General features: G+C 39.1%; 4 protein-coding genes across 4 annotated transcripts; 2 read left to right on the forward strand and 2 right to left on the reverse strand.

The window, feature by feature from the left end:
- The first annotated feature begins 221 nt into the window (after positions 1–221).
- On the forward strand, positions 222–1,365 carry LOC123866264 (larval/pupal rigid cuticle protein 66-like). Its single transcript, XM_045907721.1, has 2 exons — positions 222–247; positions 576–1,365. The coding sequence occupies exons 1-2, from the start codon at positions 236–238 to the stop codon at positions 1,197–1,199; spliced, it is 636 nt and encodes a 211-aa protein (XP_045763677.1). The 5' UTR covers positions 222–235; the 3' UTR covers positions 1,200–1,365.
- Positions 1,366–4,467: 3,102 nt separating this feature from the next.
- Positions 4,468–5,730, forward strand: LOC123866272 (larval/pupal rigid cuticle protein 66-like). Its single transcript, XM_045907727.1, has 2 exons — positions 4,468–4,758; positions 5,057–5,730. Exons 1-2 carry the CDS (start codon positions 4,747–4,749, stop codon positions 5,618–5,620), a joined length of 576 nt encoding a protein of 191 aa, XP_045763683.1. The 5' UTR covers positions 4,468–4,746; the 3' UTR covers positions 5,621–5,730.
- A 2,525-nt stretch (positions 5,731–8,255) lies between these two features.
- LOC123867161 (cuticle protein 19.8-like) lies at positions 8,256–9,941 on the reverse strand. The gene is made up of 3 exons (XM_045909070.1): positions 9,931–9,941; positions 9,542–9,629; positions 8,256–8,999 (listed from the first exon to the last, which is right to left on the reverse strand). The coding sequence occupies exons 1-3, from the start codon at positions 9,939–9,941 to the stop codon at positions 8,373–8,375; spliced, it is 726 nt and encodes a 241-aa protein (XP_045765026.1). The 3' UTR covers positions 8,256–8,372.
- An 855-nt stretch (positions 9,942–10,796) lies between these two features.
- On the reverse strand, positions 10,797–14,013 carry LOC123867168. The gene is made up of 4 exons (XM_045909083.1): positions 13,966–14,013; positions 12,840–13,351; positions 11,610–11,646; positions 10,797–11,234 (listed from the first exon to the last, which is right to left on the reverse strand). The coding sequence occupies exons 1-4, from the start codon at positions 13,975–13,977 to the stop codon at positions 10,797–10,799; spliced, it is 999 nt and encodes a 332-aa protein (XP_045765039.1). The 5' UTR covers positions 13,978–14,013.
- Between the last annotated feature and the right edge of the window lie 835 nt (positions 14,014–14,848).

A 14,848-nucleotide genomic window follows, 5' to 3' on the forward strand; every position in this document is an offset into this window, starting at 1 on the left:
GAATAAAAATCTATTACAAAAGTTCTTTATAAATAGTACTATGTCGCAATCTTAACACCCTCGTAGAAGAAGGTCCGACGAATGTAAACAAATATTGCTCTTACATTCACTGCACTAAGATACAAGTTTTGATTCCTACCCTGACTCTAACTAAAGCTGAGTTGTACTTATATAAATAGTACAAATCGGTACTCCAAATCAGTTGTACCCAACATTCGACATTCACACACCTACAATGGCAACCAAGGTAATTTTAATTTTTAATTTTAATAAAATGAAAACGATTACACAATTACAAAGAGTCGTTAAGCGCCTACTAGAGCAGAAATTACTAGGCATGCAATTAGTAAAGAATTGAAATCTAAATAATAAAAGGAAAAGTTGACTGACTGGCTGATCTATCAAAACACAGCTCAAACTACTTGACGGATCCGGCTCTTTGACATGCTGATAGCTATTATGAGGTAGACATATGCTTAAAAGGATTTTTAAGAAATCAACCCCTTAGGGGGTAAAATAGGGGTTTGAAAGTTGCGAGCATAAGCTGGTTCTAATATTTTTTTTATCTTTTACAGTTTATAGTACTCGCCGCCTTGATCGCTGCGGCCCAAGCCAGCGGTGGTTACAGCAGCTTCTCTTATGGAGTGTCAGACCCCCACACCGGTGATGTGAAGAGCCAGCAAGAGACCCGTGTCGGAGACAACGTGGTCGGACAATACTCCCTCCTGGAGTCCGACGGCACCCGCCGTACTGTGGACTACGCCGCCGACGCACACAACGGATTCAACGCCGTCGTACGCAAGGACCCCATCGTCGGACACGCCGCTTACGCCGCCGCTCCCGTCGTCGCCTCCTCCTACGTCGCCCCCGTCGCCCGCGCCGCCGTCGTCGCCCCCGTGGCCTACTCCGCCGGTATCGCCGCCTCTCCCCTCGCTTACGGAGCTGGTGCCCTCAACTACGGAGGTGCTGCCCTGAACTACGGAGGCGCTGCCCTTAACTACGGAGCCGTCGCAGCCGCTCCCTTGGCCTACAACTCATACGCCGCTGCTCCCGTCGCCGTCGGTTACGGTGCTGGCTACGGTGCCCAAGCTCTCGGCTACGGTGCTGGCTACGGTGCCCAAGCTCTTGGCTACGGTGCTGGTTACGGTGCTGGCTATGGTGCCCAGGGTCTCGGCTACGCTGGTCGTCTTGGCTGGTAATCCGTTGACATATCCTCATTAACAGCTGTGATTTTAGTAAAAAAAATAGGCAATAAATTTGTACTTTGAGGTAGTCAAGTCTGTCAAAGATCCAAAGAACCTCAATGCAATGAATATGCGTACTTTTGTGTAAATAAATATTTAAAATAAATGTTATAAATACCTAGATATCTACTTTTATTTATGTTTCAAATCCATCTGACCGCCTGGTTTCTGACATGTACCTACCTATAACAGTTAAACCTCTCCACTATTGGAAAGAATTTTCGACCACTGTTCGACTGTATTTTATACCTAATTAATTCATAACTAAGAACTGTGTGCTTTCAAATAAATTACATAAGGAGTCTATATTTAGTCTAAAGACTAGAAATGAGTTTAACAACTGCATTCATCATCATCTTCTTGATCAACTCAGCATTGTTCACTACAGAACATGGTTTCCCGAATTTCAGAATGAGAAGGTTTGGCCATTGGTCAAGTGCGGATTTGCCGACTTTATTTTTATGAACTCGCATGCCCTCCCTTACGATGAGGTTTTCTAGAAGTAGGAGAGAAAAATCCCAGAAGTTCTGTTGATCGTTCTATTTACAGAACTACTGGGAATAAAGGAACTTTTTTAAAAAACTTTTTTTTAAAATAAAGGAAAATTGCCACCATTTTTCTGCAAAATTATTTGCAAAATTATGAGTACTAATACATAAATATCAAGATGAAAACACATGGTAGGTAATTCTATTTATTATCTGAGTTAAGTTATTTAACAAGATAAAGTTGAAAACTAAAACCCGACTGCGATCGTCTTAATGAACGCTAAATATTATAGTAAAATTGTTTTTCTGTCGCTTGGTATATTTTAATGTTGTAGGACAATTATATTTATGAACTCAGAATTTTTTCTTCTTTCATTTAACACCCCACTCGTTTACATTGTATAATAGCAAAAAAAAAAAAATTGGAGTCCCCACTTTTTTTCATGTAACATCCGTTAGGTCAATTTTTTGGTATAAAATGTAGCCTATGTCACCCAGACCTTTACGACAAATCGATCGACACCTCATTCATCAAAATCGGCCCAGTAGTTTAGGCGCTACGGTGGAACACACAGAATCTGGATACAATCATACACACATACATACATACATACATAGACTGCTAAAATCATAACCCTTCCTTTTGGCTTTGCCGTAGTCGGGTAAAAATTCGATATTGCTAAATAATAATTAAAGCCACTTTGTCTGGTGCATTAAAGCGCCGGCCACACAGGTCTCGTATGCGTCGCGTAAGCGTAGACGCAGCGCGTACCATTGCGTTGTAATGTATGGAACTGTATGAGACATGACATACCGCTTGCGTGGAACGTTCGCGTAGACGTAATGCGTGCAGTTATGTCTACGGATTTACGCGCTTCACTACACGCGTGTCACGTGTACGTGTTTGGTGTGAATCGGCTTTAAAAAGTGGAAAACTTTTAATACAAGTGTAAATTAAAAATTTATAACACCCCCGACAAGTAAAGGTCACAGTAACTAGAAAAGACCGAAAAGACCTGATAACTTTCAAACGGCTGAACCGATTTTCTTGGACTATTCCGCGCCTACGATCCAAAGTATCTAAGTTTTCCAAAACATCATTTTCAAATAAATAATTATGTTACTATCTAGGCAACGTCCATCTTGACAGCTTGACGTTTGTCAATTGACATAATATTATGAACCTAACGGTTATCTAACCTTCTTTTCTACAAGAAAACTAAAAAAGAGCTGATAACTCTTAAACGGCTGAACCAATTTTTTTGGATTATAGCTAAGAACACTCTCGATCAAACCACCTTTCAAACAAAAAAAAGTAAATTAAAATCGGTTCATTCGTTTAGGCGCTACGATGCCACAGACAGATACACAGACACATAGATACACAGATACACAGATACATACGTCAAACTTATAACACCCCTCTTTTTGGGTCGGGGGTTAAAAATTATCACAATCGCTTGAAAAATCATAGTCGTGCTGGCCGGTTCAACTACTGAACGTCTCAGTCGCATCCGATACCTGGGATCCTAAGATGCTTCACTCATGACGCGGACTGTGCCGCTGGGATTTTATTAGGTATCCTGGAAGTACCAATGACTCCCATATACCCGCTCTTGTGCGTATTTGCATTTTCATCAGGGAAAAAAAAGGCCGGTAACTGGATGAGCTAACTTTGGTTGTACTAATTACTTAGTCAACAGTTACTGAAACACAAAGGTAAAGGTAACCTTTGTGTTTCAGTTATAACTACCTCACTGATGAAGAAAATGCGTTAGTGGTTTCTTGACGGGGTTAATGGGTGAAGGAGGCTGATCTTAGCTATCATTTTGGGTGAACTAAAATGCTGACGATATCCCCAATGTTTCAGAACACGATATTTTTCCCATAAGTGGAAGTTACATTACGGTTATTGTTAAACTTTGATCGTCAGTAAAAGAAAATTTGTGTGATAGGTCAGAATTTGTTAACTTTGGACTAAAATAACTTTAACCTTTAATAAATAATAGATATATGAAGATACCTTATGTGCAATGTTTTTCATTATTATAAATATAATGGGACCCTAATGACAGATTTTACGCTGACATAATCTATACCAAGTAAAGACTTTGTCGCTGACCTCGAGGGCCCAACTCCTCAACCCTGATGCTGTAAGGAATTGCATCCCTAAATCCTGGTGATCCCTCGAGATTTTCAAAGGATCGTCCGCTTAAATGTTTTCCGGGGACGGGCTATTACGGTCCTGGGAAAGCAAAAGTTCCCACGATATTTCTAAAAACCTAAATCCACGCGGGCGAAGCTGCGGGCATCAGCTAGTTTAAAATAAACAATAAAGAAACCCCGTCAATATATTATTAATTAGTCTTCTAAATTTAAAGGCAAATAATTTTTTCCCACCTAGGACTTCTTACGCGTGAATTTAGGTTTTTAAAATCCCGTGGGAATTCTTTTATTTTCCGAGACAAAAAGCCTATTTTATGTACCTGGGATGCAAGCTATCTTTCTAGGTAAAATGGATGGGCTGTGAAAGGAAGTTAACAGATGGGTAGATAGATAAACACACACTTTCGCATTTATAATATAAGTATGGATTATATTATTTGTAAATAATCCGTACCTACTCATCTAGTTTTCTTTCAATGTATTAATGTAATTGTAATTAAAAATGTATTAAAATTGTTTATTTTGAAAAAAAATGATGAAAAAAAAAGAAAAGTGGGTATTATTTTTAATATACCTACTTACATAACGGTAGACTACCTAACTTTACTAATTTGCATAATTTTTATTTATAGTGTTAAAAATTGATTATGCAAGTATTTGCACCTATCCGACCACCCAAACTTGTGCGCTGTATACATTCACTTCATTAATTCCATTTGGCATATAGGTTTAAAAACCTTAAGTACGAGTTTACTTCCTGTCTGTTCCCAAACTTCAGCCGATATAAATAGTGTAAATCTGTTCTCTATAATCAGTCACAGTCAGAACCCGACGAAAACACATCAACAATGGCATCCAAGGTAATAAAATATCATATTGATTAATAATAACTTATTATTGATTTTATTTGAAATCAGTCTAAAGAAAGATCTGTTATATTCAAGAGAATCGATAGCTCAACGGTTGAAGAGCGGATGGAATTCCGAAAGGTTCGAACCCCAGTCGTACCTACTCCTAGCACAAGCTTTACGCTTAGTTGGAGAGGGAAAAAAAGAAGGTGGAATCAACTGTCAAAACTTGCATAATACAGTCCTTAATCTAAGTTCAGAACTATTGTAAATCCTGGCAATATTTTAATAGTAAACTCTTTTATTGCAGTTCGTAGTCCTCGCTCTCTTCGTAGCGGTCGCCCACGGCAGCGGCCTCAACGGCTACAGCAGCAGCAGCTTCTCCTACGGAGTATCGGACCCCTACACCGGCGACGTCAAGAGCCAGACCGAGAACCGCGTCGGTGACAACGTTGTTGGGCAATACTCTCTGTTGGAATCCGACGGCACCCGCCGTACTGTGGACTACGCAGCTGATGCACACAACGGTTTCAACGCTGTTGTCCGTAAAGACCCGGCTGTGATCGCCGCTCCCGCTGTTGTCTCCGCTCCTGCTGTTGTTGCCGCCGCTCCTGCCATTGCCGCCGCTCCCGCTGGTTGGGGATACGCCGCACGTACTGTTGCCGCTGCCCCCGCCGCTTCCTGGGGATACGCCGCCGGCGTAGCGCCCGTAGCCTACGGTGCTGCTGCCGCTCCCCTTGCCTACAACTCCTACGCCGCCTCTCCTCTGGCCTACAACTCTTACTCCGCTCCGCTCGCCTCTGGTGTCGTCGCCGCTCCCGTCGGTGGTGCTATCGGCTACGGTGCCCACGGTATCGCTCGTCTTGGCTGGTAATCCATTAGGACTTAGGAGTTCTTCGAAGTGCTGTGATTTGTTTGTAAATATGAAACCTCCGCGAAAGAAAATTAAATTGGATATTATTTAAATACATTTTGTTTTACTGCTATATTACTTATATAAAAGTATCAAATAATGGTTTACTAGTTTTAAAAGATCGTGGCTAAGTTAGATAATAATATACTCATAAGCGTTGAAATCAAACTAATTTACCTAGTCTTGCTATTTGAGGTCGAGTACCTAAAGACGGAAACAAACCATCGGACGTGTCCGGACTCCGGCCTGATAGCCGCAGCACAGATCGCGATATAAAATATAGATGTGCTTTGTGCACAGTATAGTCGTTTGGGAATTGAGTTAGCCGATAGCGCTCGGATGAGTTCGAAAGCCGCGGCCCAAACGACTGTGCTAGCAACACCTTTTCTGCCGCGGTTCTAAACCGCGGCTTACGGACACGTCCGATAATTTGTTTCTACCTTTATACTCAACTACAAAATATATTATATCAAATTATCTTGTTCAACACCAGAATGCGGATCAATTTTCAACATGTGGGGAACACTATCGTGAAATGATAGTGGGAAGTGATAATAAATAATAAAATTAATTATATATCCATAGTCCATCTAATATCATGTTATCGCACATGTTTGCCGCGCTTTTGAACGGAAGTCACGTGACTTCTGTTGGTAATGTTTTTAGGAACGCAACCGTGGTGCCACCTCGGAAAACTATCTTGAAAATGGCCTGTGAGAGTTCTGCGCACTTTGGTTAGTGTGCGGACGTGTTTTATCAATCTGTTATTATTGCGCTAACTTAGTTTTGTTGAGTATCAAGCCTTTATCATGCAAATAAGGGTTATATTTATTCTGTCTTATATTCTTATTGAGGTTCACTTCTGGTATGCTTATAATCATAAATGCGAAAGTGTGTCTGTATGTCTGTCTGTCTGCTACCTTTTCATGGCCCAACAGTTTAACCGACTCTGACGAAATTTGGGTCAGGGTTAGCTTATATCCCGGGACGGACATATTATCTGGAAAATCAAACAGTTCCCACGGGATTTAAAAAAATTTAAATCCACGCGGACGAAGTCGCGGGAATCCTCTAGTTATTAATATTACACAGCCCAACGAACCATTCGGACGAAATAGGTGGCTAATGAAAATCCGAAGATACATATTTCTACGATATCTAAAGCTCCATTATGATAAATACAAAGTTAAGTTAGTAAAATATATATTTACTTAATCTACTTACCGGAAGTCAAAAAATATATACCTATCATTTATTTATCATTTTATGTGACAGTGAAAAATTAACTACATAAAGTACAATTCTAGATAAGTTCTAATTTCAACAAAAAAAACGGAGTCTTCATTTGACGTAAGAATGTTTTATCAGTTTAAAAGTTTGCCTTGAAACCTTTCCATTTGCATTGATCAGCTATTTTTGTAGAAAAATACAAGAATTCATGTCAACAACTCCTTGACTAGGTGTCTGTCAACTTGCGTATAGTAGGTACATTTCTTCGAATCTCAAGGTCTTACAATACGAATACGAATACTATAAAACAGGATACGGTCTACTAGTTTTTCTGACGAGACTCGTTTTTGTTCGCGATTCTGTCCACATTCCTCCAATGACTTATTTTTAAACCAACTATAGGCTTGAATAAGTAATTTTTAAATACATATGAAAAATTGCGAAACCGGCAGGATTTGAACCTGCGTCTTCTGAGTTCGCGCCCGATGCTTTGACCGCTAAGCCACGGCTTTACCTATTGCCTTGAAGTGTAAAAACACTACCATAAAAATTAACATATTGAAGAAGTAAGTTAAATTAAACATAGCTTACTCAATCTAAGTACAACGAACTCAATCTAAGTAACTATAAGAAATGCCCGTGAGGAATGGTGCCAGGAATCATCATCAACCCATGGCCGGCTCACTACTAAGCACGGTTCTTCGGTCACAATGAGAAAGATTTTTGGCATATTATGCTACCACGCTGGCCAAGTGCAGATTGGCAGACACCTTTGAAAACATTATGGGGAACTCTTAAGCAAGCGGGTTTCCTTACAATGTTTTTCTTTACCGTTCTTCTTCTTATTCTTTGGGGCAATGCGGTTCTTGAGTACCCTGAATCACTTCAACCGTCTCCGATCCATTGTGATCGCCTCTACTTCATCAAAATCTGTGGCCGCCAGATAAGCAGCACTTTTTTGACTGGAATTGAAGTAACATCCTCAGGGTATAGATGTGTTTCCCTAGGTGGGTGCTATGTTTACGCATTAGAGCCTTTACCGTTAAAGTAAGTAATATTTAATTTCTTAAAACGAATTTAATATTTTATAATGAAAAAATAATTTCTTACAAAATCAATTGATCTACAAAGATCTTGCTTTTTCTATTATTATTACTTTTCATTTTCATTTTAATTTACAGATAAACTTTTAAGTGGGCTGGAAGAGTACTAAACATATTGAGTTAAATAAACAAACTTTCTAAATTTTACTGAGATGAATTATTGTAAGTAAACAGATTTTCCTCAAGCTTTTGTTAGAAATTGATAAAATTTATAGAACAAAATAAGGATTTTTCGTGACGTCATTGCAATAAAATACGGCGAATATTATACATTTTTTTTATTTGATCACAGCAAGTTCACCATTCAACATTCATAACCATCGTCATAATTAACAATTACGTAGGTACATAAATAAATTCCTAATAGAGAGGTTGTTCGTTTAGTAGTGTCCGAGACCATGCGCTCCGTATCCTAGACCACGAGCCCAGGGACCGGCGAGGGCACCGTGGCCAAGACCGAGGGAAGCGGCGGCGAGACCACCATGGCCTAAACCTAAGGGAGCGGCAGCAATGCCTCCATAGCCCAAAGCTACGGGGGCGGCGATGGCACCGTGAGCGATGGGGGCGCCATAACCTCCGTGAGCGACGGAGGAGGAAGACGCGGAGTAGGACACGGAAGGACCGGCGGAGTAAGCTACGGCGGGGGCAGCGTGCGCTACGGGAGCGACACGAGCGGCGTACGCGAGCGGAGCGGCAGCAACCACCGGCGCAGCGTGCGCGATGGGTGCAGCGACAACGGGAGCAACGTGTCCGATCAAAGCCGGGTCCTTGCGCACAATCGCGTTGAATCCAGTGTGGTCATTCGCAGCGTAGTCAACAGTACGGCGGGTGCCGTCAGACTCCAAAAGCGAGTATTGGCCGACGACGTTGCCACCGACGCGGGTCTCGTGCTGGCTCTTGACGTCACCGGTGTGGGGGTCAGCTACTCCGTACGAGAAGCTTGTGTAGTCACCGCCATGGAGACCGCTGCTGTGCGCAGCCGCTACCAAGCATGCGAGAACGACGAACTGCAAAGAAAAATTTATTATAAAAAAAAAGAAAATTAATAGTTCATACAAAATAATGCTCAGTATTGTATTCTGTAAGTAATTGTATTCTGAATACAAACAAAACAAAGACGACGGGCGCTAAGCTTTGATTGACGCGCGTCGCATCGCTATGCCAAATAAATAAAACTTAGTTTGAGTTGTTATCAAGAAAGTCGCCACGCCTCAGCTCAGTCAGTGTGCCTTGTACCTAAGAATTTAAATCATTAAAAATAAAGCTGTCATTCCTACAGCCTGCTGTATATAGCACTTATCACACATAGAAGCACACAAAGAAAACTTAACCAAACTTTTACAACTTAGTAAAGCTCGTCTTTATCAACCACTAAATATCACTTTAAAACTATTCAATACATTGTATCCACTTTATGCGTACTAGCAAACACAAATTATAGTAATATATTGAGTTAACACTACATAAGTTATCAGTTTTAATGATTTTCTTGCTAAAGGGCAGTGTCCCATTGAATGGAAACCAAGCAAATGTTAGGCACTATTATTACCTTAGCTGACATTTTGAAACGTTTGTTTTTGCTGCACAGTGAACTGTGAATGATAACTCCTGGCGACCAAAGGGCTTTTATACAAGTCCTGTACAATCATTCGGCGCTGTTAATAGGAAATAAATGACAGGTATGCCTTCTAGGTCACTCGAAGTGAATGCTTTTCAGAGTTCAATTTCGTTGGTCAACAATATTTGCTATGCGGAACTTTGCCGGTCAGTCGTAGTACCGGCCAACGCCAAAGGTATCGAAACAAAACAACTGTTAATGTTCAGAGGAAACTATGCCATATTAACTTCATTGACTGTAACAATATCCGTTTCTAAACATTTGACCTTCATGTTCATTGTCTTGTGCATAATATTTGATTTAATGAATTAATCGTTCACGTAATAGGCATTTTTTTTAAATATATTCATTAATTAATATTTTTAATCTTAAGCCCTCAGAGAGGATTATTGGTTTCTATAATATTTCACTTGTCAAAAAGTTCATCTTTTCATATCTATTTTATTAACCCCCGACCCAAAAAGAGGGGTGTTATAAGTTTGACGTGTGTATCTGTGTGTCTGTGTATCTGTGTATCTGTGTATCTGTCTGTGGCATCGTAGCGCCTAAACGAATGAACCGATTTTAATTTACTTTTTTTTGTTTGAAAGGTGGCTTGATCGAGAGTGTTCTTAGCTATAATCCACAAAAATTGGTTCAGCCGTTTAAAAGTTATCAGCTATTTTCTAGTTTTCTTGTAGAAAAGAAGGTTAGATAACCCTTAGGTTCATAATATTCAAGTGTCAATTGGCAAATGTCAAGCTGTCAAGATGGACGTTGCCTAGATATACATAATTATTTATTTGAAAATGATTTGTCGGGGGTGTTGAAAATTTTTAATTTACACTTGTTTAGAAGTGGCCTACTCATAGACATACAATTTTGGCCTACTTATGAAAGTAGAGAAGGTAAAATTTATAAACCAATTAGAAAGGTTGATTTCTTTCGTTAGAGGACTTCAAGAAATTTCTTCATAAAATTAACCGTTTACACGGATACGAGTTAATTTTAATTTTTAGCTTCAAGACAGCTTTATTATATTAGTAAAACTTAAACTGATAATTCTCTTGCTCTTTTATAGAAAACGTGTTCATAATAAAAGATATATTTCGGGGAAGATTAGTTTTATTATCTACATTATTTACATGGCCTTACACTAGAGTGAAACCGATGTTATTGGTCCTGTAATTCTGATGAGGGGCAAGATCTAGTAGAGACGTCCGTAGGGGTAGCCGTAGCTGTAGGGGTAGGCACCGTAAGCGGCGGAGTATCTGATGGGGTAACCGGCAGCTGCGTAGGGAATAGCAGCAGTGGGGGCAGCTGCGTAGGGAATAGCAGCAGCGGGGGCAGCGGCGTAGGGAATAGCAGCAGCGGGGGCCGCGGCGTAGGAAAGAGCAGGAGCAGCAGCGACCAGAGCGGGGTCCTTTCGCACAACGGCGTTGAAGCCTTGAGGACCGGCAGTGTAGTCCACAGTACGGCGGGTTCCATCAGATTCCAAGAGGGAGTATTGTCCGAGAACGTTGTCCCTGGTACGGCTCTCTACTTGATGCTTGAAGTCTCCAGTGAAGGGATCAGCTACGGCGTAAGAGGACTGGTGGTAGAACTCAGCTGAAGCGACGGCCATGACGGCGAACAGAACGACGAACTGAATAAATAAAAGAGAAAGAAATAGATTAGGTTCTGACAAAAAAAGTCAGAAAATTAAACTCAAAGATAACAAAACAAATGGGTAAAATACTTGAGTCAAATAGGTTCTAATAATTTAGTATCTGATATTCCTAGATTTCTGTATCTGATCTGATGATCCGGAAATCAGGACAAGAAATTCTAATATGGTACGCTTGTCCAGTTTCAAAAAAATACACCCAAAATCTCAGAAAATTTCAAGCCCCAGGATGAATATGATTTGAGCAGTGCAAATTGACCAATGTCTTGGAGCCCATAAGATAATGTTTGTTATCAATCTTGAAAATTGATGAGTCTGTTTAATTTATCTGATGGTTAATTTGATGAAACCTACCTTCGCAACCATTTTGTAGGAGGATGAGTTGTTGTGACTACGTCGATGAGTTCAAAAACTGATGCTGTTATTGGTATTCCATTGCCTTTATATACTCCTCGGCGTTTTGATCCAGTTCTACTTTAACTCGTTTCCAACAAAAAAGAAATTCAGGAAACGTCTAAAAGTCAAGAGCATTCGGGCGATGCTCTCGAAGAAGGCTTGTCTTTGTACGATACGTTATCGACTACATGTTTACGGGGAGCTTTCGCCTCATAGACTTCATTAATGCCGGGTCGGCCTTGAGTGTCAGCATAATAATTATTATGTACGAAGTAAACAGTGTCCGAATTGATTTAATTGATGTGATACCAGATGACACCAGCAACCTTATCCATATGAATTGAGATTTTTTTTAAATGCCATGAGAACTCTTTAATTTTCCGGGATAAAAAGTAGCTTGTCTATCTGGTGAAAAGGTAACAGACACTCACACAGACACATTTTTACATTTAAAATATTAGGATGCATTTATTAAGGTCGTTAATTGCATTGTGTACTGAGTATTATGTAATGACCTAGATCTTAATTATATAAGAAATACCCCTAAAATATGATGTTTAAAATAAAAAGAGAATTTTCTAAAAATAAAAAGTGTAAATATTTTACAATTGCACACATATATTTATACAATACATATTAAATAACAAAGAGTGTAATAAATATACAATTTCCACATTAAAATGGCATGCGTGAAACGTCCGAGTCAATTAATGAAGTCGTCAAATTTAACAAAGAAATGTCAACAATTTGTGACTGCGAATATACTAGACTACTCTATTATAAAGTAATGCTAGAGAAACAAAGCAACTACAACGAAATAGCTATATATTCAAATCCTAATAGAATATAAGTAGTAAACAGTGCTATTAAGAAGAATATTAAGCTAAAAATAACAGCATGGGGGCATTCCATCACATTTCAACCTTTATGACGTGTAATATCACGATCAAAGGGAGATGATAAAAAAGCGATAAGGCGATGGCTCGTGCCAACGCCGACAAGCACTACTCGCTTCGATGAACACATTAAAACGTGTTCGATGATTGGTCTAGTTTATCCGCAGCCGATATTCATCGAGAATTGGGAAACTGGAATCGCTTAGTATATAAATGCAAATTTAATTGTGAAATTAAAGCCGATTCGGGTCCGCCTATAGTCGTAGTACGTAGTATCAGTGTAACTGGTTAGATCCAAGGATTGTGTCCGTTTGAGAAAGAGGGGTGAACGACCGATGACGACGTCCTGGTGATTGTGACGGGGGCGGGAGTAACGCTCTGTGAGTTGTCGGGCCAACCCTGAGGAGTGCTGTAGGAGGCTGTGCTGGCGGTGTTGTACTGAACTTCGTGGCCTTTGTTGGATGGGCGAGTACTTTGTTCCGGCACCTTGTAACGCCTGTTCGATTGTTCCTGGCTAATAGGCCTGACTTGGTTGTTGACTGTTGCAAGGAATCCTGTGTTATCGTTAGCTGTATAGTCAACAGTTCTCTTGATACCGTCGGGTTGAACTAGGGAGTATTGTCCAATGACGATGTCTCCTCGTCTGCTTTCATGCTGACTTTTAACATCTCCAGTGTGTGGATCGTTCACGTCGTATGCAAAACTGTAGTTCGGTTCAGGATACTGGGCCAAAAAAATCGGCAAAGGTCGAGGATGCAGGACCATGGACTGCGCTGCCATGACCAGGCCAGACAAAAGAACCAGCTGTAAATAAAATATAGTCTCATTCATTATTTGTCTCTGCACATATTTAACAAGGAGTTATGCGTGTTATTTTATGAAGTTTAAATTCGTTTCGATGCAGGGGGTAATTGGATATTCCACGTGGATGCATCTTAAATTTAAAATTCGTTCCATTGGAAATAACAAATGAACTTTAATGTTGTAAATTGGCAGATTGAGAGCCCATTTTATGATGCTATACAAGTGCCCACTACAAGTCCGATAATTTTTATGTTGTTTCAATATTATAGTCTTTGTTATTAGGTGACTATGGATTCAACAAAATTATATTAACTGCATTCTGATTTTAAATGAGAGTGAAAGGATTAACCTTATTATTTTTAATAGCAACTTTTGATGGAGTGTTGAATTTTGCCATATAAGTATATTTATTAAAGTTTAAGTCAATGCTAATTTGATAATAAAATCGATATTTAAGTATTCTTTCCAAATTATATTTTCACTCTGAAAAACAAGATTTTGAGTCAATTATATTTTTTCAGTAACCTATTGTATCACTTTACTTTTTTTTAATAATTTTAAGTCTTTTTTATATTTTTTTGTTTTTAAATTACTTATAATATTTTTCAAATTACCTGGTGGGCCATCTTGTTGGTTTGTTTGATTGATGCTTGTTGTCTCTTGTGCAGATGTCAAGTGTGAATTCGAAATGGATCTCCGTCAATTTATATATGAAGAAATGAAAATAATACCCTATTTCATAATGAGTATTGAATATCTGAGGGAAGTGGAGCGTTTGTTAATAAACCTATTCGGCGTCTAGATTCCACAGGTAATCCGATAATATCGGTATTATTGAGTTAGTATTAAAAGTTATTTTTGGTTGGTATTTTTTAGAACTAAAAGTTTACATAGGGCAGATCCAATGGGCAGATCAAGAGAAAGGTTGGGGTCAAATTATATAGAAAGGCAATAGAGAAGCCTAGGGACAAAATAATATAATGGGAAAGAAGTTACACTGACAAAAACGCAGTTCAATGAAGATTTTAAAATGGTCAGTTTAATTGCCGATACAGACTTAAACTGGTAGAGAAGTTTATTCAAAAATATATAACATATTTTGACTTATTCATTTTTACTGTTCCAATATTAATTTTTCATTGAATAAGTTGTACGTTCAAACTTTGCTGAATTTGGAAATAATTTATTGGCAGATACAGAAATGGTTGCCAAATGAAATGAGCCTACCTAAAAGTAATACAAGTAGTATTACTTTTCAATAATAAAACTAATTAAAACGAATTATTTCAAATCATAATGATAGCATATTCTAGAATTGTGTAAAAAGACAGGTATCTACCTAGTTTAGTGTGATAGCATCAAAGGAAACATATTCTCTAAATGTAAACATAATAAGATCTCCAAACCACATAATCACATTCAGAACATAAAAGTTCGTGTGAAGAAGCGTGATGTAAACAAATGTTATGCAACAAAATGACGCAACCGTGAACTTGT

This window comes from Maniola jurtina, chromosome 1 (assembly GCF_905333055.1).
Source record: "Maniola jurtina chromosome 1, ilManJurt1.1, whole genome shotgun sequence".
In the NCBI taxonomy this organism is placed as follows: Eukaryota; Metazoa; Arthropoda; class Insecta; order Lepidoptera; family Nymphalidae; genus Maniola; species Maniola jurtina.

What these genes read in the sequence shown, in the direction of transcription:
- LOC123867161 (XM_045909070.1), bottom strand. An exon ending in GTTTCAAAATGTCAGCTAAG is followed by an intron (nt 9,000 to 9,541) that starts GTAATAATAGTG and finishes TTTTCTTTGCAG; the next exon opens with TTCGTCGTTCTCGCATGCTT.
- LOC123867168 (XM_045909083.1), bottom strand. An exon ending in AACGGACACAATCCTTGGAT is followed by an intron (nt 11,647 to 12,839) that starts CTAACCAGTTAC and finishes TCATCGACGTAG; the next exon opens with TCACAACAACTCATCCTCCT. An exon ending in CCTACAAAATGGTTGCGAAG is followed by an intron (nt 11,235 to 11,609) that starts GTAGGTTTCATC and finishes TTATTTATTCAG; the next exon opens with TTCGTCGTTCTGTTCGCCGT.